At 40.8% G+C, this 25653-nt stretch overlaps 1 protein-coding gene across 4 annotated transcripts in view; it reads right to left on the bottom strand.

Annotated features, from left to right (window-relative positions):
• Positions 1 to 25653, bottom strand: part of CCDC39 (coiled-coil domain containing 39) — a 54583-nt gene that overhangs the window by 17279 nt on the left and 11651 nt on the right. For 3 of the 4 annotated variants that reach the window (XM_027875899.1, XM_027875901.1, XM_027875903.1), the window contains exons 6-13: positions 25164 to 25292; positions 17335 to 17526; positions 15694 to 15797; positions 15276 to 15408; positions 13332 to 13526; positions 11382 to 11546; positions 7420 to 7557; positions 6804 to 7012 (exon numbers count right to left, since the gene is read on the bottom strand). In XM_027875899.1, the coding sequence (XP_027731700.1) occupies positions 6804 to 7012; positions 7420 to 7557; positions 11382 to 11546; positions 13332 to 13526; positions 15276 to 15408; positions 15694 to 15797; positions 17335 to 17526; positions 25164 to 25292 (1265 nt within the window). The remainder of the gene's footprint in view (positions 1 to 6803; positions 7013 to 7419; positions 7558 to 11381; positions 11547 to 13331; positions 13527 to 15275; positions 15409 to 15693; positions 15798 to 17334; positions 17527 to 25163; positions 25293 to 25653) is intronic. The other variant, XM_027875902.1, reaches the window with a different exon arrangement.

The following is a 25653-nucleotide window of genomic DNA, read 5'->3' as shown; positions in this document are numbered from 1 at the left end:
ATTATCTAAAATAATAACAAATTTATTACTATATCAATCAAACTACCTTTAAGAGGGTACTTTGTAGAGCTAGACAAAACAATTCAAGAAAAAAAAGTCTAGAATCTCCAGGAAAATATTGTTTTTAAATGTAGAAATGAGCGAAGCACAGCATTTCCCAGTCCTCAAATTAGATTATAAAGCTGTAATCATCCAAACCATTGATAAACAAGCATCAGAAACAATCAAGTTCAATAAGCCACTTGAAAAATCAGAGAAAATAGACCAACAATAATGCCAGCTCACACTATTATAGCACTTTAAGGTTTACAAAGCATTTTACATCTATGATATCCATTGCTTCTTATAATAAACAACCCTGCGAGGAAAGTGCTACGATCATCCCTATTCTACAAATGAGACAAGTGAAGTGATCTGCCCAAGGTGACACAGCTGGAGAGTGTCAATGGAACTCAGGCCTTCCTGAGGCCCCCTCCAGCACCACAGCCACCACTCTGCCCAGTTTCTGTGAAGGGAAGAATTTCTAATCTGACAAGAACTACTGAGAAAACTGCAAAGGAGTTTGGCAGAAATTAGGCTTACACAAGCATCTCACATCATATGACAAATCAGCTCAAAATCGAGATGCTACCTGAATATATGTGTGTATATGTGTGTATATATATATATATACGTACATATATATGTGTATGTGTATATATATACATATATATCACAATATAAACAATTCAGAAGAGAACAAGATCAGGTACCTTTTGCTACTGTTGCTAGAAGAATAATCAGTGAGGGATGGCACTGATCAGAAAGGATAAAACAGATCATTTCTGTTACATGAAACTGAAGGGTTTTTGTATGAACTAGAGCAATACAGCTAGGACAAGAAGGGAAATCACCAAATGGGAAACCATTTTTGCATCCAACATCCCTGAGAGTTTGATATCCAGGATACATAGCAAATTGTAGTGTATGCTGTGCTGCAAACGTGCTTAGCAAGAGAATTGAGAAACAGAAGGAACTGGGGTAAGAGAGCCAGCACATGTGGGGCCCGACTAGGTCAGAAAGAAAAGCAAGCGCATCGTCAGAGAGACCAGTTCTGTCTCCCCAGAAGTCACCTGGGGTAAAGTCTGAGACCAGTAAAAAGTGAATTCTCCAGCATGGGGGGAGGCTGAGACAACAAGTTCATTAAAAGGAAAAAAAAGTAATTTTACAATGGAAATAGATATTTTTGTAGGTAATTAACCAAAAATTTCTTCAAGCCTAACTTTTTTCTTAATTTTTTAGTTAGCCTGTACTATGTTCAGGACCTACTAAACATCTCCAACTGGATGCCAGCTTAAACTCAGCATGTCCAAAACTGACCTCCTTGTCTCCCCCCAATCCCCTCCCTCTTCCTAACTTCCTGCCATCTTCCTCCCAGTCACTTAGGCTTAAAGCCTAAGTGTCATTCTCCTTGCTCAGTCTTGCCCCACCCCTATATCTAACGTGTTGCCAACATCTGCCATCTCTGTATGTTTTGTATAGACCCCATCTCTCCTCTGAACCCGCTATCCCTCATCACCTGGACTATTGTAATCGCTTCTTGTTTGGTTTCCCTACCTCAAGTCTTCCCCCACTTCAGTTCACCATCTATTCAACTGTCAAAATGCTCTTCCTAAAGTATGAGACTGAACATGTCACCCCCTCACCCCCTTCAAAAATTCCAGTGGCTCCCTATTACCTCCAAGATCAAATAAGAAAACCTCTGACATTTAAAGCCTTCGTAAACTGTCACCTTTCTCCTTTTTCAGTCTTTTTTTTTTTCCTTTGGTGAGGCAACTGGGGTTAAGTGACTTGCCCAGCATCACACAGCTAGTAAGGGTCAAGTGTCTGAACCACATCTGAACTCGGATCCAGTGCTCTATCCACTGCACCACCCAGCTGCCCCTCAGTCTTCTTACACCATACTCCCTTCCACACATTCTGTGTCCCAGTGACACTGGGCTCCTTCCTATTCCTTCATCAAAAACTTCATTTCCTCCCAACTGCTGGAGTTTTCATTGGCTGGTCCTTGTGCCTAGAATTCTCTTACTCATCACCTCTGATTCTTGGCTTCCCTGGTTTCCTGCAAATCCCAGCTAAAATCTCACCTCCTGCAAGAAGCTTGAATGCCCCAACTGCAGGGCCTCCATTCCAGGAAGTTGGAATTAACAACTTTTTTTTTTTTATTTCCCCCACACACACCATTTTAATAAGGACTGTCGTGTTCAACTTCTCCAATCAAATAAAAGGATATTTCTTATCACCCCCCCAAAATAAAAAAAGAATTTTTTTTTTACTTCTAATGGGACTGGAAGGCTTATCCCCATTGAGAGAGTGATAAACTCTGATAATATTTATATACTAAGTACCAGAATTATTCCAGACTTATGGAAATTCTCAAAAGGAGATGCATACTGTAACATGACATTTACCATGCCACACATCATGAAGGCTAAATTTATTCAAGAGATGGAAATAAAAATGCTTCAATAGCCTGAAAATTCTGATTTAAACCCCATTGAAAACCTGTGGGCCCTCTCACAGAAAGAAACAGGAGAATTTTTTTTGCTTCATCATGCATATTTGTGAGTTTTTCTTTTCTTTTCTTTTTTTAACAATTTGGTAGAGTATGGAATTGAGAGGAATAAGGCACTAACAGCAGGATGCAACAAGAAGGGGTGCAGAAAGAAAAAAAAGAAAGAAAAGAGAGTTTTTGAAGTATTTTTAAAACATACAAAAGAAAACACAAAGAAGGCCAAACCATCAAAAACAATTTGATGATAGTTAAAAAAGAGAGGTTGATAAATGGAATAGGTTAGTCACACAACATAAGGTAGCCTAGCATTACTAGATTAACCTACCTAAGGACTTGCAAAAAAAAAAACTTTTCAAAACAAAAACTCTCAACAAAAAAAGCTGAAGAAACTGGAAAGCAGTCTGGCAGAAACTAGGTCTAGAACCTAGGTTCACACCACATAATAAATAAATAAGCCCCAAACAGACACATGGTTTAGCCATAAAGGGTAATAGCATAATAAATTAGAGGAGCAAAGAAAGAAAATGAACTTTCAGATCCATGGATGAGGAAACCGTTCACGACAAGACAGAGATGATCACAAATGATAAAACGGATAATCTTGATAACATAAAAGTAAAGAGGTTTTGCACAATAAAAGAGAATACCCATTTTCTAATTTTAAATTAGAAGGGAAGCTAAAATTAGAAGGGAAATAGGTTATGAGGGGAAAAAATCCTTGCAGCAAATTTTTTTGACAAAGGTCTCATTTCCAAGACATATAAGGAACTTATTCAAATTTATAAGAATAAGAACCATTATGAAATTGATAAATGAGCAAGGGATATTGAATAGGCAATTTCCAAAGGAAGAAATCTAAGCTAGTATAGTCATATTTTAAAATGTTCTAAGTCACTGATAATTAGAGAAACGCAAATTAAACTATCTATGAGGGTCAAATCATAGCCATCAGCAAAGTTAACAAAAATGGAAAATGAAAAATGCTGGAAGGTTCATAGGAAAACAGGCACATAAACGAACTATTAGGGAAGGGGATTATTCTGAATTGGTACAGCTATTTTGAAAAGCAATTTAGAACTATTCCCCAAGAGTTACTAAACTATGTATACCCTTTGATCCACACACACATACCCTGACTTGCCAAAGAGACCAAATAAAAAAGAAAAAGGACTCATATGTAAAAAAGAATTTATAACAACAGCTCTTTTTGTATGGCAAAGAACTGGAAACTAAAGGTGTCCATCAATTGGAGAATGGCTGAAGAAATTAAGGTACATGAATGTAATTGAATGTAATTGTGCTATAAAAAAACACAATGAAAGGAACAGATTGAGAGAAGCCTGGGAAGATTTTTATGACCTGGTGGGAGTGAAGTGAGAACAGTTCATATAGCGACAACAACACTGTTAAAATAAACAGCTGTGAAAGACCCGAGAACTCTGATTTAAGACTTAAAAACTTTAATGACTAACCACAATTTCAGGGGCCACACATGATGAAAGGTTAAATGTAATTAAAAGATAGAAATAAACATCCATCAGTAGCCTGGGAACTTGCCTGATTTAAAATCCATGAAATCCTCAAGGACTCTCCAGACAGAGGCGATGGACTCAAGGTCCAAAATGATGCCTGTGGGCATGGTCAATGTGGGAATTTTTTTTTACTTTACTATGCATATTTTTGCAAGGCTTTAAGGGAGAAGAGAAAAAAATATTTTTTGGTTAACTGAAAAAATTAAATAAAAATAAAGACAAGGAAACTGAGAAAAAAATAAAGCGAATTGAATTGGCAAGGCAAAGAAGGCCAGATAGAAAAACAGACAAGAAGGACCATTTGGAAAATTTCATGTTGAATTTATTACATACTTAAAAGGAAAAGCAAACCATATGTTGTGAATGATGGTTTCATGTATAATCTTTATTGTCCGTTCTACTTTGTATATGGACATGCTCATTTTATTTGACTTTTAAGTTCAAATTTTTAAAATTAAATTTAAAAAGAAAAGACAACCTATGAGCAACAATCAAAGTTAGATTTGGGGAAATGATACATCAAAAGGTTCATCAAAGGTATGCTTAAGAAAAGTGTGACTTCATGATGAACAATTAAAGAATTTGTGTCAAAATCTTGTGAACTCAATGCCAATGTAAAATAAGAGACTGCAGCAAAGTGAGAACACACTGAAGGCCAAAAAAAAAGTTTAAAGATACAAAAATTTGCCTGAGTTTTACTGTACAAATCAATACATTTAATTAACTTACTTTGTCCCAAGTAATTCATGCCCCACTCTATTCTCAAAGGCACCACCAGCCTTTCAGTCACGCAGGTTCATCAATTTGGTGTCAATCTCAACTCCTCGCTCTCACTCACCCAACACGCCCAATCAATTGGCCAAATCCTGTTATCTCTACTTTTCCAACATCTCTTGTATGTGTCTTCTCCATCCACACTGCTGACATCTTTGATACCATCTCCTACCATTGGTTCCCAATTAGAGACTTGCCTCAGGCCTCTCCCAACTCCAGTCCATCCTTCTCTCAGCTGCCAGTGATTTCCCTAAAGCACAGGCCTGTCTATGTCACTCCTCTACACAATAAACTCCAATGACTCCTTGAGGCTAAAAGATGAACTCATATGTTTGATATTTAAAGCTCTTCACAAGCTGCCTGCCCCATGCCTCGAATGTCTCTCTCTCGCACACACACACACACCCCGCCTCCAACCTCATGTTGGCCTCTATGAACCCCTGACTTCCTTCAAGATTGAGCTGAAGCCCACCTTCCACACAAGGCCTTGCCAGACCACCCTTCCCACCCTCTGCACACCTTCATGCTGCTAATACCTTCCTGTCTAAAGTTATTTGTATGGACTTTATGTTCACCTTTCAATGTACGTGCTGTCTCTATTAACATGTCGGCTCCTCTTGCAAATAAATTTCCATTTCCATTATAGTCATTATGTATGTTGTTTTCTCAGCTCTGCTGACTTCACTGCATTAGTTCACATAGTTATGTCCAGATTTCTCTATATTTATCACATTCATCATTTCTTATAGCACAGTAACATTCCAGGAAAATGTTCCTATCTTTAGACCTAGAGAGTCCATTACTGCGTTCGTACCCCAAGGAGGCCAGAGATTACAATAAACCCCCATATACAGCAGAATATTGACAACAGCACTTGTTGTGATAGCACAGAATCAGAATGCCCATGGCTAAGCAAATTGTGGCCCATGACTGCAATAAACCATTACCACACTATAGGAAATGATGAAACGTGGTGGGGAGGGACAGGAGGGACGACAGAATTTGGAACTCAAAATTTTTTTTCAATAATGTTAAAAAATGTTTACATGTAATTGGGAAATATTATTGAAACAAATAAAATATTTTTAAAAATAAATAAATGTGATGAATACAGAGAAGCTTGGAAATATCTATATGAAGTAATGCAGTGAAGCAAGCCGAGCAGAGAAAATAACACCACAATGGCTACGACACTGAGAATGGAGAAAGCCAACACACACACACACACACACACACACACACACACACACACACGTGGAAAGTCAATGTAACAAAATGATAAAGACCAAGCAAAACTCCAATGAAAAGAAATGACAGGGCGCCCCCAACCTGCCCTTTAGGGGGAGGTAGGAGATCCAAAGGTGCTGCTCATTGCACATATTTTCAGATTTTTTCACTGTATTCATTGATTGTGTTGGATTTTTCTCTCCTTTTCTTTAAATCTAAAATACTATTTGTTATATGGGATGGTTCTCTAGGAGAGGGAGGGAAGGAGGACATCAATAAACTGATTTTATTTTGAAGTGTGTGCCTCTTGGGTAGGGATCATTTTCCCTTTTTCTTTGTTTCTCCAGCACTTTGCACAGTGCCTGACACACAGTGATCATTAATAAATGCGTGCTGACTGACTGAAGGCACCACCTGAAGCTGTAGCTGGGGGAGGAGAAAGAGTGCTGGCTTCTCCCGCGCCCTCCCCTTAAGGCCCCTCTCCGGCTGGGGTGTCTCACTGGGTCACAAAGCCTTACCTCAAATGGCCCAGTAGAGTTTATCCCTTCCAGCACTGAAAGGTCAATCCAGCTCTTCTACAAAACCCCCTTTAAGTCCCAGCAATAGGGATACCTCAACGTTTTAGAAGTAACTAAAAGTAATTTCCAGTGGGAGATATTTTCCGTTCACGTTGCTATCTACAAGCAGACCGAGCACACAGGAGCATGATTGACTACCTGATGCTCTGCCGTTCTTGGTCAGCATATCTGATCTGAGATAAAAGCATTGCCTTGTGAACCTTGATTTCTTCAGTCCGCTCTTCCATCGCAGCATACAATTGCTGCTTTCGTTTCTCCAGGGAAAGGACTTCATCTGCTTTAGCGTGAAGCAGTTCTCGGAGACGTTTCATCTCTAGCTTCTGAAGATTGTCTTCAATCAGCAAGTCCTACCCAAAGAGCCACATTATTAGCCATTGAAAATGGAAGCCGTCAAAGACATTTTTCTCTCCTTGTCTTACTCAGCAAAGCGGAACAAGGGATGATATTCTCGAGGAAATGTTAATACCACAGTGAACATAAATTTTAGGCTTTCCTAAAACATAGCAGTAGGAAAAGAATGTTCCTAAAGCAGTCTGTAGAAAGTATTGTACCAGCACCACTTTGTTAATCTAACAAACTGTTTATAGGAACTTCTACTTACAAGAAATGATTAGTAAAAATGAGCAGAGAAATGCAGGGAAGAGAATAAAAGAAGTTCAAGAAGAAACACAGACAAGCAAGACAGCTTCGAAAGGTACATGTTAAATAGCCAAAAACTTTTTTATGTGTTTTAACGTAGCCCTTGGGTTGTTACCTGTTTCAGGTTTTTGGCTTTCTTCAATTCTTTTTCTGATCGGTCAGTAAAAAGATTGAGTTCGCTTATTTTGTTCAAAAGACCATTTTTTTCTTCACCAGTTTTACATACTGACTTCTTGAGAAAATAGAGGTCATTCTAACAAGGAAAAAGAAAAAGAGATTCCAATGACTTCTTTATCATGCCAAAAAAAATTGATCTCATACATACTACATGTTTCTAACATAATTTTCCGAATTCTATCAATTGGCTGTCTTTATTGAAAACACGTTTTCCCCTTACTTTTCCAAAGAGAAAGATGACTGCTCCCTCTCTCCTCTAGATGAACAAATGATTACCCTCCTAGCTCAATGATGATACAGAAGTAATTTAACTTATCTCAACCTTGGTTTCCTCAGCAGTTAACTAAGAGAGTTGAACTAGCCAATGGCTAAGATCAATCCCTTAGAACGCTAGAAGTCTTTGTTCTGCCAACAGGCAATCACAACTTCACGAAACTTATGTCAAAACTAGGTTTATTACAAGAAAAATACACATACACGGGGAACCCAAAGAGTTCACAATCCATATGGAAGTCTGCATCTCTACGACAGCAGAACAAAGGAAGGAGGAGATAGCAGGAAGAGACATGGCATGGGAAGGGGAAAGGTACAGCAAAGGTGGGACCAGGACAAGAGCCCTTCTGATGGGGAGGAGCAAGGCGATAGCAAAAGCCATATTCCTTTTCCTTGGGAACTGCCAGACTATGAAGATAGAAGGTTTTGCTCATCTACAGGTCCCAACTGCACAAACCTAGTGCAGATTGTCTGGCAGCTGTCTTAACTCCCAAGGACACACAGGAGGCCAGCTTGGGATGCAAACATATTACATCAGCTTAGGTAGGGGTGCTTTGTCCTTGAGACATCCAGGGCCTCCTGTGTGCTCTGGGTCCAGTGTTTCTGGAAAATATGGCAACTCAAAAAGACAAGTTAAGGGAACCCCTTAACAGTCCTTAACAGATCGGAATCTTATCTATAAAAATGCCAACCAATTCTTGAGCTAAATGAAATATCATTCAACTCAGAAAACATAAACATTCCAGTGAGGATCCAGTTCAAACATTTGTTGTTATTGTTGAATATCTAGTTTCATTTCTTAAATGATTTAATTGATTTAAAATTAAAAAAAAAACTCCCTCCTCCTGAAAAAGGCTGGGGGGCCAGAGGGAATGGAAAAAGTTTATTCAAACTAATTCTTCAGTTCATTTAACGATACAGAAAATAAGCATAATTTATTCCAACTTTTGGTTTTCTAAGTAGTTTGCTTCAAACTGTGCCTGTTGCAGATTTTAGCTGTCTGGCCTTTAAGTTATTAACATACACACTGATCATATTACTGGTGAGGAAAAAAATACTAGGAAATGAGCCTTTTCTAACATACAGAAGGTCCTAGCTTCATGAAAAGTTCTACACTATTGTTTGTTTTTAACTGAGCTTATCCCCTGCATCTCCTCTACTGGTGATCTCTTCCTTCTCTTTCAGGGCTGATTCTGTGTGTCTGTCTATGTCTTTCCCTTTCCTAGCAGCAGGACCAAAGACTATAGCATGACATGACTTTCCTCCACATGGGACTGATTCTAGGTATATCTCTACTACATGGAGTTCTTGACCTTCTTTGGGTCATGGAATCCTTTGGCAGCCTGATGAAACCTACTTGCCCATTATCAGAATGTTTAAATGCATAAAATAAAATAACTAGGGTTACCAAAAAAAAACCAACTATACTGAAATATGGTACTCAAAATATTTTTTAAAAACATATTCACAGACTTCAGGCTAAGAATCCCTCCCTCTACTAGGTTTTCCCCCTCTAGTTCAGAAATGGAGATGATATTCTACTTCTAAGACATGAATTTCTAGTAAGATGGCAAATGTAAACGTGTCACTGAATATTTCTGATGAAATATTAGCTACTCCTTAAGGAGAAGAAATTTACTAGTGAGGAAATAACTTAATTTTAGGTTAACTCAAGACCTTTCTTAAAAAGCTGAGGGCTTTTTTCATAGACTCTCCTACATGTCTAGTTGCCAGAGGGAGGTTTAGAACAACAAGTCCGGTGGCATATGGAAATGTACAAGAAAACAGGGGGGACAAGAATGACTTAGTCAGAACCAGTGTTGCTCCTTGGAAGGGTCACCAGGAAGGAGTAGCTGAGACCAGGATCAAGAATCCCACGTGTCTAAGAGCTGTGCCATCTAAGAACTGTGCCTGGGCCAGTCTCACCCACTCCTGGGGGTCACTCAAGTTACTGAGCAACAACACGCCCACTGAAGATGTTCAAAGATTCCGGAACATTTAGGCAAAGGTTTTTCACATCAAAGCTACTGTATTCGTCAAAAACATTTAAAAGGACAGCCCCATTCTGCCTTATGCAGTAACGGTCAGAAGGTGCTGGGGATCCTGCAACTCAAACCAGCTCAAGTTCTCCACATTAAGCCCTCTTCTGCTCCCTAAAAGTCACTCAAACACCATCCTCTCCAAGCAGTCCCTGATTTCCCTGGCAGAGAAAGAGCTACCAATGGATATAAAGAAGAACAACACGGACAAACTGAAAGAACCACTCCCCGCCTCATCCTAAAAAAGTTGGGTTCTAGCATAAGGCATTCCAAAAAAAATGTTTACGTTTCCTCCTTCTTGTTAACAAAATCCTTTTGGGCCAGTATTCTAAAAAGCACTAAATACTGTTTAAATGTTTAGTTTTGGGGAATTCAACGCACTTTTTAGTAACAACATCTATTTAAAGACAGAACCATTTAAGACAAATGTTAATAACACCTTACCCTTATATAAGGTTTCAAAGTGTTTCTTTCATATATAGCATTTTATGTAAAAATTTTGTGTAACTTTTTTCATGATATACAACTTTTTTTTTTCCTTTTAAAGAGATCTCATTTTAGAGTGTGTTCCACATTTGGCCCAAGGCAGTCAGCTGTCACATTTCATCCTCATAAGTCAGTCTATGAGGTACCAGGTAGTGCAAGTATTATGATCCCAATTTTACAGATGAGAAAACTGAGTCCCCAAGAGGTTGAGCGGACTTGCTGAAAAGTCCCACAGGTCATAAATAGTAGTAGAGCTGGGCCTTAAACCCAGTACCCTGGACTCAACCTAGCACTCTCCCAACACAGCCAGGTTTCCCAAATACCAGCCTGCAACAAACATGGGCCAGCCAGATAAACCTGAACTACCTAAGGCCTCCGGTTCCTAAAATCTACCAACTGAAACACACACACACACAGACACACACACATACACACATACATACACACATACACACACATACACACATACACACACATACACATACACATACACACACACATACACACACACACATGCATACATACACACACGAGCTCTATCTGCACATCCTTCTCCTTGAATTGTACTTGACCCCAACCACCCCTGAGCCCAGAAAGCAGGTAGTTTACTAGTACACAGCATAGCTTGAGAGTAACAACATAGTAATACAGCACAAATTTTTTCACAATGCAGAATGTTTTGTATATATAAGCAGGGGTAGGGAACTCAAAAGTCTTCGCTGAGAATTAATGCACCTTTTAATTCTAATAACTAATAAGCTATTAACTATTAACTGCATTATATATACACACATATAACTAGTAAGCATACACACATACCCATTCGTATGGATGCCTGTACACACACATACAATCTCTAATATATGAGTGTATATGCATTAGACACTAATATTTTGCATATTCTTTCAGCAACAGAAGAAGAGAATCATAACAAAGTTAATAGCCAACCGTATCAGTTGTAATAGAGTTTGGTAGTCATCATAGTTAGGACTACGTTTTGTGAATAAGTCAGTTTAAAAACCTGCTGATTAAAATAAACTAGTAATTTACTACAATTCATCACAGACTTTTCGTAACATAAAAGCAATTTTGATCAAATTACATCAAGCTTCTTGATCTGGTTTTCTAATAGTTCTGATGTATTTTTTTTCTCTTCAAAAGTCTTCCTAAGTTCAACAAGTTTTGTCTCAAGGACCATCTTTTCCTCCACATTAAGTTCTCCCTGGAGCCGTGACATTCTTCTCTCTATTTGCTGAATATAAAAATCCTGTTTCAAACAATAAAAATAAAGAAGCAAATAAATTAGCAAACAATTACAACTATTTTTAAAAAGCTGTAAACATTCCTTGCTGGGTTTTGGCTTCAGGGAGGTAATTTAACAAGGACACTCTAGCTGATGCAGTTGTAATAAGTGGTTCCTTCATCTTTGGCCGGGGGCCTTCAGTGATGAGGCTGTCTTCTAATCTAACACTATGACAAAGCATTCAGCAGAGGCCATCCATGAGAGGGAAGGTAACTGGCTGGGTGGGGACCAGCAGGGACACTGCTAAAAAGGGCTACACTAGCCCAGGGAAGGAGCAGAAGGATGCTCACAAATCCCATGAGTGATAAAGGGACTGGGGCAGGTCCCTTTCTAGCATTGCTAAGTTGAGGAAAAGGATGGGTATTAGATATTAACAAAATAACAAATGGTATAAACATAATTTAAGAAAAAACTACATAAGTAGAATATAAATATTGTGGTCTTTTTTTTAACAATGAAACTACTTCACTGGTAAAATAATGAAAAATAAAAGCATGCAAGACAAAACATACGCCTCCTGAACCCCTGACCCAACACACACATCAGGTCCCCATCTTCATCCCCTCACAGAACCAATTCTCTCTCTCTCTCTCTCACACACACACATCTCATCCCCTCATCCCCTGTGACTGACACACACATCAGCAGCTACCCCCACTCACAGTGGGTCTAACATACAATTTTAAACACCCCTACCCAACACACACAACTATACTAGATATACACACCCTATGTCTGATGTATGTGCCATGGACTCCCCTTCACAAGGAGTGTGTATGTGTGTGTGTGTGCGCGTGCGCGCATGTTTGTGTGCCTGTCTGTCTGTTAAGTCTCTGTTTCTGAACACATACACACACACACACACACACAAATCAACATCATCATCATCATCTCCCCTCATACTATATATCTGACACATTCTCCACCATCCTCTTCCCAGCACCCAGCTGTGACCCCAGGGGTATTCCACGTCCCTAGAACTAAACCTCCCTACAAACTAGTATTCATGAGTTCCATCAATATATTACAAGCCCCAAAACGTTCCATGCCTGAATTAATTTGGGAAATTTTGGCTTCAGGGCTAGCAGTGAGGACTTCCCAGGGAAGATGTGAATATTCTGAAATGCAAATATATATTCTGAATCCCTAAATGGTCACAAGGTGAAAAGGACCCAAAAAGCCTAAGTGATGTAGGGAAGGAATGCCTCCTGGCTGAGTCACTGTGACTAGCCTTTATTTCCTGCCTGTCTCCAGTCCCAAGCTTAGTTTCCAGCTCACTTAAAGCTGAGGGTTCTGGGATAGACAGGTGAAGCAGACAAGCTACCTATGACTGCTTGCAGCTCTCAAGAGCATCCAAGGGTAGACAAAGGGAAAATGGGGCCCACGGTGAATAAATGCAAACGACTGTCACTACAAAGGAGGCATCACGGCATGACGGACAGAGAGCCAGCCTTGGGGATCAAAAGAACTGGGTCCAAGTTGTGCCCTTGCAGCCTCTGACCAGACAAAGGGGAAACTCCTGTCTCCTCTTATGGGAATAATTCAGTTCAAGGGGCACCAGGCCTCTTCAGAATTCTGTCCCAAGCTGAACTCCTACCTCCAGCATCTGCTCCCCTAATGCAGCGCTGACCTTCCAGGCCCTAGCTCCAAAACTGCTGCTTCCTGAGGTGAAGAGCATTGGGACGATCACTGCCCTGATAAAAAACTAAGTCGGCTGATGTCTGTGAGTGGTTACAGCCACCCACATACCTGGTTATGCATGATCTCCTGTTGCTTCAAGGTTTCCAGATCCAGTTTGTATAAGCGGCGGTTGAGGCTTTTCAGGGAGGAGCGGGTCCCCTCAATTTCAGATACAACAGACTTCTCCTCATCCATGGCAATTTTCAACTTCTCAACACTTTTAAAAAGCACTTCCTTTATTCTACTCAAATGAGACTCCACATCCTGGGGATAAACATTAAGTTAATTCGCTAAATGATAACATCCTAGAATTCTTTATTTATACAAGCTCAGAGTCTCCAAAGGTGGGCACCTCTTCAGGAAGCCCTTTAAATGACTCCCTGGGACTCAGTCCTACTAGCTGCCAAGGTGGTCAAGGGAAAGTCTATAATTCCTTGTCAACCTCAGCGAGGAGGATTATTTAAAATGTTCTCCTTGAGATAAATTCTTCATCTTGAATACAAAGGATCATGGGATTTGGAGTCCAATTCCCTCATTTTATAATTTTTAAAAAATGGCGTATGTTTATCAAATTTCCAGATGTCCCAAAGCTAGGAAGGATGGCTAACACTGGATGACTTAGTCAGGAGCCAAGAAGATCTCAACAAATTAGAGCATTGGGCTATATCTAGTATAATGAAATTCAACAGAGTAAAACGTAAGAGTCTTGCACTTGGGTTAAAAAAGTAACTTCTCAGGAATAAGGAGGAAGAAGTATGGCTACAAAGCAGTTTGTATGAAAAAAATCTAACGGTTTTAGTGTACTGTAACCCAAAGAGGAATCATGAGTGTGATACAGTAACCAAGAAGACTTTTTATGCTGATTTTTTCATCTTCATTTTTTCTTTTCTTTGTCTTTAAAAAAAGTATTTATTATATGGGATGGCTCTCTGGGAAGGGGAGAGAAGGGGATATTGGGAGAAACTAAAGTGATATAAAAAAATTGATAAAAACTTCTTTTTGAAAGAGATGCTAGGCAGGAAAACTGTATAACAGGATTTCTTAGGAATCAGGAAAGGAGAGAATCTAGCTCAGAGCTGGCCAGGTTGGCTTGAGAGAAAAATGTAGGAGAAAGCAAAAGACCAGGGACAGTTGGAGTGGAGGTATATGGCTAGGGCACAGTGCCAAGCACAGGAGGGTCAGGAAAGGGCTCTTGGTCACTATTCTTGATGCCAGAAGAGTCTGTTCTCCAAGCTATATAGGTATATAGTTTGTGATAAGTCAAGTCACATGGGTTACCATCAGGGAACACTGGTAAATGTTTACAAAGATAAATGCATGCACAGAAAAAACATATCTAAGTTTAATCAGCAATATTAACATTTTCATCACCACTACTTAAGTCTAAACAATCAACAGAACAATGAATTAAGCCCTGATTTCTACCATTTGCTGATTAGTGAGGTGTAAAAGCTCACACTCAGCTCTCCAGCTGGTTGGAGCCATTTCATGCACAAACCCCACAGGTGAAGACTCAAAGTCTCCAGTAGAACTATCACACAAAGAGTTAGCTCCATTTTCAAACCCAGGAGGATACCATTTTCTGACCTTGCTAAAGGCTCAAAAATGCCTTGTTCCAGCTCCAAGGAAGAGAGAGGCTGATGGGAGGCAAGTACACCAAAGATTACATGACCGGAAGCATGGATGAGCACAAAGCTTGCGCTAACACACTCGGCCCCCATTGCATACACATGCGAGCTGAAGATGAGGGCCAGGTTGGGTTCTGGGAGGGCTCTGAAATGCCTTCCTGGAGTTGGCCAGAACCCCAGGCAGCGCCCCACCTCTACAAGAAATCACTGGGGTGCAATTTAGCCCAAGCCCAGCAGGGTGTGCTAAGTAGTCCCCAAAAGTCCTCTTTAGTCCTGTGATTCTGATGCTATGATTTAGTCCCCCTATGGCCCCCTTTAAAAAAAAAAATAAAGAAGAAACAAACAAACAAACAAACAAATAGGAAAAACCTTCAATTAACTTTACCTTGACAGCTTTTTCCTCCTCTTTTAGTATCCGTTCGATCCTGGCAGCTTTCTCCTCCGCACTCATAGTTTTCTCCATGACCTCTTTTAGCTTTTTGCTGAGCATCTCATTCTGTTCTCGAGTTTCATTCAACCTAAACACATCATTCAGAAAAGTATGAGCAGAAAACTGAGAAGCAGATTGTTCAGAAGAGCCCAACACAGGAGAGCCCGAGGGTGCTTCCTCTGACGAGAGAACCGCTGCTCTCTGACATGGATTCAGCCACGTAATTTTTCTATGGACTAATAACAGGTTAGGGAAAAAAGTTTATAAAGTTTTTAAATGATATGGCATCTGTCATTTGGAAGTTGTCCAAAAAACCACACTATTTTCTAGAAATCATCACAAAATTCTATTTTTTCAAAAAAGTTTTTCTTACTTGTCAGTTTTTTCCTGAATTCTTTTCCTCAGACTCATCACCTCTCTCCGAATAGCTTCCAGGTCACTCGATGTTCTAGTCACTGTGGCTTTGAGAGTGTCCAGCTAAGGGTTAGGTAGTAAAAGAAAGAGACACTTTAACTCAAGAGTTTACATGGAAACGTTCCCCACCATTTCTGAGAAGTTCCACTGACCACCATGATTAAGTTTTATCCTCAGGCCTCCCACAAGGGCAATATAGTTTCTACTGTAATTGACAGACACTGAACTGTTGGCCTTTTATCATTGGCATACTTGCCATAAAGTACAGTGTTTGCTATTTTATCCATAGAAAATTCCTATGTACATAATGGTATTGAAGAAAAGTCCAAAAACTTGGTCCATTATCACAGTGACCACTCATATTAATACATACACCAATATTCTCCCTCTCTCAAAAAGTTTATTTTACATATGAACAGATCAAGAAAAAGAAAGCAAAATTTTAAACAATTACTTGAAAAAATGTTGAATTTTACTAATAAAGAAATGTAAGATGCTAGCTCATGCCTATCAAAATTTCAAGGATAAATGATAACGCCAAATGCAGTGGTTGAACTATGAGAAAATGAATGTACTTATCCATGATTGCAGTACCAGTTGGTACAATCTTTTCATAGAGCAATCTAGCAAGACATGAATCAAAAATATATACCTTTCAACCTTATAAATTCATTATTGTGAATAGTCCCTAAGGAAATCATTAAAAAGAAAAAAGAAATAATTACAAAAAATGTTTATAGCTATGTTTTTTGGAAGAATCTCAATGCCTTACAAGTAACAGTTGAACAAAAAATGGCAGAGCAATGTAACAAAGTAATTTAATCTCATTAAAAATGACAAATGTGAAGAATATAAAGAAATATGTTAAATACAAACTAATGCAAAGTTAAAACTAGAACTAAAAAAACAATGAATCTGTGACCTACAACTATATCATAATTTTCAATGTGTACTTTTACACATATGAATAAGTATCATGGAAGAATTTAGGAGTCACTGAGTTGCCACTGTTATTTGTGTTCAAGCATAGTTTTCATTCTAAATAGTTCTGATTATACTTTTCAATTGGTTTTTATTTCATGCTAAGTATATATAATACAGTTAATATTTAGAATATGTAATACAATACAAGGCAAACTCAAAATCAGATTTGGGAAAAAGTCAGCAGATTATAAGATCTTCTCATCCCTGACTCTAGCTTTTTCAATACAATACAATTTCTTTTGTAGTTTTTTTAAGCCCTAACTAAAAATGTGGAAGGTTTATCCAAAACTGGAAGCTACACAGAGTTTTTAGATGGTCTCTGAGAATCCTATGTAAAAATTACTTGTGAATAGGTAGGGAACTATTAATGAAACACCCAAACTGTGAAGTCCAATTTGGTCTCTTGAGGCCCAAGCTACTTTGGCTGGTGCATCTATTAGCCCTGCACTGGACAGAGGCGCTGGCTGGGCTGAAGCGTCTAACATATCATGATGCTCTGATTTCAGTAAGAAGAAAGGAATCAATAGCTTGGAAGTCCTCCTTTAATCAGGAGCTAGCTCGCTGTCTTTCAGGCCAAACCTCACACACCCAGCTCACACACACCATCTCTGAGTACCTCATCCTGGAGCTGCAATCGATTTGTTTCACAATTTTGATAGTTCAAGCGAAGTTTCAAAGCTCTTCGATCAGCAAACTTGATTTTCTTCTCATACTCTGCATTGTTTTCTGTCTCGCTCTCCAAGAATTTGATCTTTTCCTTAATCATGTTTTCTTTAGCTCTTAACTCTTGTTTTGCCTTTGCTAACGACTGGCATAATAAAAAATGTATAATTTTTAGTAAAGGGTACAAAAATAAACATTGAAAAAAGCAATCACATTTCCATTTGCTTTCTTGCTGAACTCACAGTCTATCAGAGAAACTCACTTTGTCACCCCCCATATCTGTGCCTTTGCCCAAACCATGCTCCCAAACCCAGAAGACACCTCCTTCCCCACTCTGATTCTCAGACACTTTATCTACCTTCAAACTTGAGCTCACATTACACCTCCATGAAACCTTCCCTGTTGTCTCTCTTTTTTACTATCCCTAGGACTCAAAATGATCTTCTTACATCAAGGTTAAATACTGTGTCTCTAACACTTTTGCCTGCTCCTAGTTCTGTGCCCCTGGGGTCAAGGGAAGTCAATCTAAACCCTCTTCCACACAACAGTTCTTCGATCACGAGCCTGTCTTCCATTGAGTGCCTAAATCTTCTGTCCTCTGGGTCAAACATCCCCAGTTTGGGCATCCAGTATTCATCTGACATGGTCTGCAGGTCACTCGCCATTCCCACAGCCCCCTTCTGACCGCTCTGGCAGCTTTTCGACGTCCCTCCTCAAACACGTGGCCTCAGCAGTTAGGAATCTTGCAGAACCCTCCCCTCTCTACTCTGGAACATAATGTCTCTCATAACGGGAGCTTAACATGTTAATGCCAGATCACAATCTAGATTAAAACTGAACTCAAGGTCTGTTCAAAACCCCAAATCTTCTTCAGACAACAACAGTTTACTGTGTCTGCTTCGTCTTAAACATTTAAAGTTAATTTTTTAAATTCCAAGTACAAGACTTTACATGGACGTGTATTAAATTTCATTTAATTAGATTCACCCTATCACTCTAGCCATCACTCAGCATGTAAGCTCTCACTCCCAGCTTTGTGTCATCTGCAAGTTTAAGGAAGATTCCAGCTACACCCTTCTCCATGCTACTGGCAAAAAATGTTAACTAGAACACCGTTAAGTACGTCTGTTGTGGCCCTCCACCAAACAAGTGATGGCTTTGGGTTTGGTCAGGGAACAAGTCCTGAGCCCATGGAAGTGCCCAACCACTTAATTTTACATCTCTCTCTCTTTTCCACAATAATATCATGAGATTTTTTTAATCAAATTTCCTGTTAAAATCCAGGTAAACTATAACCATCATTCCCCTGATCAGGCTATTAACAATGTCACAACAGAAACTGAGTCTAATATGATCTAGTTTCACAGACTACAGAGCTGCCTCTGGGTGATCACTGCCTCCTTTTCTAAAAGGTTTACACTCCATCCCTTTCATAATACATTCCAGAATTCTGCCAGAAAGCCACGTTAAGCTTTACTGGGCCATAGTTCACAAAGTTCACTCTCCTCCCTTTTTTTGAAGACTGGACACCATGTGCCATTTTCCAGTCCTATGCCACTCATCCTGTTGCCCATAATCTTTCAAAGATGACAGACAGTGTCTCAGCAATAACATCTCCCAATTATTTTATGGTACCAGTGATGAAATTCACCTAGATTTAAAGACTTACACTCAGCAGTGGCATCTGGGTGCTCTCTTCCTTGCTCCTTACTTATCTTGGGCCATTTTGATTCTGCCCTTTCCAGTCCAAAGATCATATTTGTTTGTTTGTTTGTTTATTTATTTAGGTGAGACAATTGGAGTTAAGTGACTTGCCCACAGTTACACAGCTAGTGAGTGTTATGTGTGTGAGGTCTGATTTGAACTCCTGGCACCAGTGCCAGTGAGCCACAGTCTGTCCACTGAGCCACCTAACTGCCCCTCAAGATCACACTTACTGGCAGAGAAAACAGAATCACCAGAAGGGCTGAGTCCTCTGCCTTCTCCTTCAGTCTTTGGTGATTTCTGCTCTTCCCCTGTTCCACCATCACCAGAGACGTGGAAGAGGCCACGGAGGACTGAGGGCCACTATGGGTTGTTCTCTGTTTCCTGCACTGCCACAGCCAAAGAACCCATCCTCAGCTGACCTCCACACTGGGAGGACATATTAGAGGAGAACTTCATGGAAGCTATCCCCACACAGAGGTTAAAACAAAACCAAATAAAGCCATCCTGTCTTCCTCGGCTGACGCTGCCCGGCCCTGGTTATTCTGATCTTCAGTCCTTCTGACCCGCTTCTTTCAGGTCCACTCTATGACACCCTATGATTCAGCATTCATCCTCTGTCATGGCCTCCAAATAAACATTTTAAAAATCTTTTTTTTTGTTTGTTTTAGGCAATTGTGGTTAAGTGACTTGCCCAGGGTCACACAGCTAGTGTCAAGTGTCTAGTCTGAGGGCGGATTTGAACTCAGGTCCTCCTGACTCTAGGGCAGTGCTCTATCCACTGTGCCACCTAGCTGCCTCAACATTTTAAAAATCTAAGTTGGTTAACGAGTTCCCTATGTATCCACACTGTTTCCTTTAAAGAGCTCTCTTTTTCCCATCTCCCCTTCCTGTGCTTTTGCATAAGCAGTACTCCCCTCCCAGACTAGAATGTGCTTCCTCCTCACCTGTGCCTCCCATAACCCTCAGTTTCCTTCAGAGTTCCATTCAAAACCCACCTTCTCCCTAAGGCCTTTCCTGATCCACCCCTTTCCCCCAGCTGCCAGCACCTTCCTGCCAAAAAAAAGATCTTGTTTTTATTTCACATGCAAGTACTTCTATGTATCTGTTGTCTCTACCCCAGAATGTAAGGTCTTTAAGGATGGCGGTTGTTTAATTTTTGTCTTTGTACCTCCAGTTCCTGATACAGTGGCCACCACCCCAGTTCAGGTCCTCATCACCTCTCACCTAGACTATCGCAAGTCTTCTGTTTGCTCTCCCTTCCTTAAGTCTTCCCGTCTATCCTCCAACCAACAAAGCAATTTTCCCAAAAAGCCTATATGCTAGGCACTGTACTGATTACTTTACACATATTATCTCATTTGATCCTCACAACAGCCCTCCAGGGCAGGTGTTGTTATAATTCCTATTTTGCAGATGAGGAAACTGAGGCAGACAGAGGTTAAGTGACTTGCCCAGGGTCCCACAGCTGGTAAGTGTCTGAGGCAGGATTTGAACCAGTGCTTCTCTAACAGGCAACATCTTCTCGCTTATTGATCCATTTCTCTTTATAGGAATTAGTGCTCTTTACAAGCTTCACAGCCCTCCAGGGTAACTTCCTTTCTAGAATTTTAGTCCTTAGAACTTCGTGCTTTTTCTAGACCCACTGCAATCTAAAAGAGCTTGTGTATCCGTATCCATCCCCATCCCTCATGGTGTTTGGCATATAGTAAGCACATCATATAGCAAGCACTTGAGGTACCTGGCTGGCTCAGCAGACCAAGCACTGGGCCTGGAGCAGGAAGACCTGAACTCAATCAAGTCACTTAACCCTGTCTGCCTTAATCCACCAGAGAAGGAAACTGCAAACCACTCCAGTACTTTGCCAAGAAAATCCCACGGATAGCACTGATGTTCCATTATGGTCCATGACTGAACAACTGAATAACAATTAGACCAAGTATGTTTCCACTCTTCTGGGAGGCTAGGTGGCACAGTGGATAGAGTGCAAGGCCTGGAGTCAGGAAGACTCATCTTCCTGAGTTCAAATTTGGCCTCAGACACTTACCAGCTGTGTGACCCTGGGCAAGTCACTTAACCCCATTTGCCTCAGTTTCCTCATCTGTAAGATAAGCTGGAGAAGGAAATGGCAAACCACTCCAGTATCTTTGCCAAGAAAACCCCAAATAGGGTTATGGAGAGTCAGACACGACTGAAATGACTGAACAACAATGAAAATCACTTAGTAATAACTTTTTCAATTCATTGCTTCCCAAAACCTAAGGCAGATGTCAGACTAGTGTGGGCTTTTCCTTATATCTTTATCACAATCTAAAGCAAAGTGGTTCCTTCTCCTCTAGGCTCTCATCATTTCCCCCCAACAACCAACCAATGATTAGCTTTTCTGCTTTGGGCTGAGAAAGCAAGAGCACGTGTCTGGATAATTATCAGCACTGTATTGTGTCTTCGGTGCTGGGCTGGTGACCTGTTTCCTAAAGTCATTTATTCCTCCTTCTGGGAGGTCTGTTGGATACTCCAATGACAATATCACTTCTGTTCCCGTCTCCATGGATCTTGACCCCAGTGCTCTCCACCATGCTGTCCCAACCACCTTCTTTGCTCCTCCTGGATTTCTTCATACCTATATATTTTCTTAACACACAAAATTCTATTTTCCCTTTTCTGTATCCTATTCCTTTTTGATCAGGTATATCCCTTTAGATTCATATTCCAGGCCTAAGTCTCATCTCACCAACTTTCAAATTTCTAATTGGATGTTTCACACACATCTTGAACTCCACAGGTCCAAAGCAATTTGTTATCTTTTCCCAAAAATCCATCCCTCTTCTGAAATTCCCTATTACCACAGAGGGTGCTACCCTTCACCCAGACTTGAAATCTCAATGTCATTTTCTTCTTCGCTCTTGATCACCCAATGTGTCCAATCAGCCACCACATCGTCTTCTACCTTGACAATTTTTCCCATGTAGGCCCCCTTTTCTCCACTCATAACAGCCACCACCCCAGTTCAGGTCCTCATCACCTCTCACCTAGACTATTGCAAGTCTTCTGTTTGCTCTCCCTTCCTTAAGTCTTCCCATCTACCCTCCAACCAACAAAGCAATTTTCCCAAAAAGCAAAGATCTGGCCATGCTACTGCCACAGGCAATACATTTCAGGAGCTCCCTCTTCCCTCTAGAATCAAATACACACTCCTCTTAAATGCTGGTCATTTAAGGTTCTTCACAATCTGGCCCTTTCCTATCTTTCTAACCCTCTTACACATTAATCCACCACCCAGATATACTGGCCTACTCGCTATTCCTCATACACTAATGCTTCTTCTCTCACCTCCGTGCTTTTGCACTGGTTGTCTCTCATGCCTAGAATGCCCTCCATCCTTAGCCTCACCTCTCGAATTCACGGCTTCCTTCAAACTTTGCTCCGCTGCCACACTGTCCATGAAGGCTTTCCTGATCCACCTCCTCCCCACCTCTCAGCTGCTGGGGCCGTCCCTCCTACATTTTGTTTATCTTGTACATATTCTGTGTGTACTTATTGATACACATGTCGTCTCCTCTGTCACAAGGTCAGCTCCTAGAAGACAGGCAGGGTTTCACTTTTGTCTTTGCCTCCCCGGCACTCAGCACAATGCCCAGCCAACTTGTCTTCTTGCATTAGCCACTAGTCAGGGCACCTTCCCTCTTCTCCTTTCCCTTCACCCGCCCCCTGATCCCTGGGCAACCATTAGGGGCTGCCACGTGGGAACGGCAAAGTGACTGCTCATACTGCTTTGATGGGCTGGGGAGTCACCCACTCTCACCTCTCCAGAAAGATGGGGGAGCATTAAACCTTACCAGGTGAACTGTCCCTACACCCTCCAGTCCCCCAGCAGTGCCCTGTAACCTGGCAAGGCACTCTAAGGACCCCTGGTCTTTACCATCCTCCCCTACCACCGAGCCCTTGGGATTTCTCGGCCTTTCTATTAGCCCTGAAGCTCAACTCTCTGAAATGTACTGTCTCCCCCAATTAGAATATGCACTTGAACACAGGAACCATCTTGATTTTTCTACTTGGATCCCTAGCACCAAACAGTGCTTGTTACTTAACCCTACTTTGTGCATTTGTGCACTGACATCTGAAGGCATGGGTTTTATTATTGGCTCTTTTCTTGGATTTTATCTCCTGTGAATCTCTAGGCATCCCTACTGCTATTCTTCTACCTTCACTAGCTGTGGTACTGAAGCTTATCTACCTTGATGAAAATATGTGGGCAGTCTTCCTCCCAGCTACGGCTCCCTTTAAATTTGTAAGATTGATAAGGCAAACTCATTGTTAGTGTACTTTAATCCTTGCTAGGAGTCTCACTCCTGTATCCCTGTACTCAACACCATCTTCTAAACCAGTTATTCACTTCCCAAATCTCCCTCTTCTGAAGCATTTGCCTTCAAATGGCTGTAATGACGAAAACACTACCTATGTGGCTAAAGCCTTCAGTTTTTTGCCCAAGACTTCATAATCACATGCTCTGTCGATGTCTTCTGGCAACATCATTTGTGTCCAAGTCAATCACCAGCAGTATTAGTTATCCAATTTGACAAGCCTTCAAAGGTTCACTGTCCAAATACTGGATGAACGCTAGAAGAAGACAGAAGACCCCTCTATGGTTTCTCTGCCTGAAGAATGGCTGTCTTGGAGTCACCAACCAGCACAGCTCATGTCTTCTCCCACTGACCTCCAGTGAATGATCACCCACCGGCCCCCGCTCCCCGCCGCAGCAGCCCCTAAAGATGCATCTCACCTTCCTTGGAGCAGAAGCTGCTACCTCCTCCTCAGAGGGGGCAGCTCCCTCCCATTTTGGAAGAGTTTCCTCCCTACCTCTTATCTCCAATGTTCTCTGCCCATTGTGCCCTGTGGGACTTTTTCCTGCCCTTCAGGTTCCTGACACAGAGCAGGACTCCCCTCCATCTCTTTAGGTCTCTCCTCTCTCTGTCTTCACGTGGAAGCCTTTTCACTTTTTAAAGGAACATCTGAGTCTCCCTGATAACCTGGGAAGGGGGAAGGTGCTTCTTCAACTCCTCTACCTTCTCACGTTGGAGCAAGACCAGCATGGACTTTGAGAAGAGAAGACAGTCAACTGGCTGTGCACAAATATGAACATTTTCACCCTGCAAAATTTCCCCTGTTTTCCATATTTAATTGTTCTTTTAAAGTAAATAAAATAAAAAACAAGCTTTGGCAGTTTTATTAAAAAATACTTTTGTAAAGTTTTCTTTTCCCTGGTCTGTTTTCCCGTCTCTAAGGACAGCAGTCTCACCTGGATCAATGACATATATTTTGTGGACATGTTCTATGGTACTTTCTACAGGTGGTGTCTAATTCAATGTTACTACCACTGTAGGCCAGTTTTGTCCAACACAGCATAAGATTCCATTCCCAACCTCCTTAAAGTCAGATAGTTGTTGGCTAGGACGCCATTTCGTTTTTCTCTTAATCATCTGATCATTTTAAGGGTCTCTTTGTAATCCAATTTGTATTTTCCACTTTTCATTACTAGCTGGACCCTAGAGTTGATGTATAACATTTTGATCTCTTCTGTGGCCACCATGTTCCCGCCTTTGGTGCGGCAGGACTCTTCACCAGAAACCTGCCACCTGGCTAACCAGAGAGCAATCAAAGCATCTGCTGTTCTTTGTAGTGGCTCCCCTATAGAACTGTCCTAATAAACACTTGGGGAGATCTCCAGCTCCAGGGCCATAACTCCCCATGTGTTGCTTCTTACCTTGTTAGCACCTTCATTGCCACACCCATCTTCTTAATAGCCACAATCCCAATTGCCCTGCTTTCACTTTGTATCCTTCCAGTATATATAAGCACCTTGAGGGTAAGGACTATTTCGTTTTTGCCTTTATATGCCAGAATCTCACACAGTAGCTGACGCAAAGGCCAGACTTCATAAATTCACTGAATTGAACTAAACTGACCAAAAGAATTGAATCCTCTAAAAGGTAATTTTTAAAATAATTTTTTACAGTTTGAAGTAAATGAGTCAAATACAAAAGAGATGAATCAAAGTTAAGGACTAAGCAAGTGATTTACCAAAGCACAAGCATCGATGTCTTTATCCCTTTTTTGCATCTGCTCTATTGTACTTTCCCACTGTTTGATGAGTTCTTGCCTTTCACTGTGAACCCTTCGAAAATCTTGTGCTGCTTTATCCAGCTCAATCTGCACAATATTAGAACAAAAGCACATTTCTTAGTTTTAAGTCTCATTACAAAAAGCCTAACAAGTCAACAATGAGTCAAGTCAACAGGCATTTATTAAGTGATAACTGGGTGCTAAGTAGTGGGGGTACAAAGAAAGGCAAAGATGGGCTCTGTCCTCAAGGAGAAGAGGAGGAAGAGGAAGAAGAGAAGAGGAGGAGGAGGGAGAAGAGGAAGAGGAGGAGGAGGGAGAAGAGGAAGAGGAGGAGGAAGAAGAAGAGGAGGAGGAGGAGGGAGAAGAAGAGGAGGAAGAAGAAGAGGAAGAAGAAGAGGAAGAAGAGGAGGAGAGAGAAGAGGAGGAGGAGGGAGAAGAAGAGGAGGAG

The sequence above is a fragment of the Vombatus ursinus genome, unplaced genomic scaffold (genome assembly GCF_900497805.2).
Source record: "Vombatus ursinus unplaced genomic scaffold, bare-nosed wombat genome assembly UNPS02014810.1, whole genome shotgun sequence".
In the NCBI taxonomy this organism is placed as follows: domain Eukaryota; kingdom Metazoa; phylum Chordata; class Mammalia; order Diprotodontia; family Vombatidae; genus Vombatus; species Vombatus ursinus.
The sequence above is the reverse complement of the archived record's forward strand: the minus strand, read 5'-3'. Positions and strand labels throughout refer to the sequence as shown.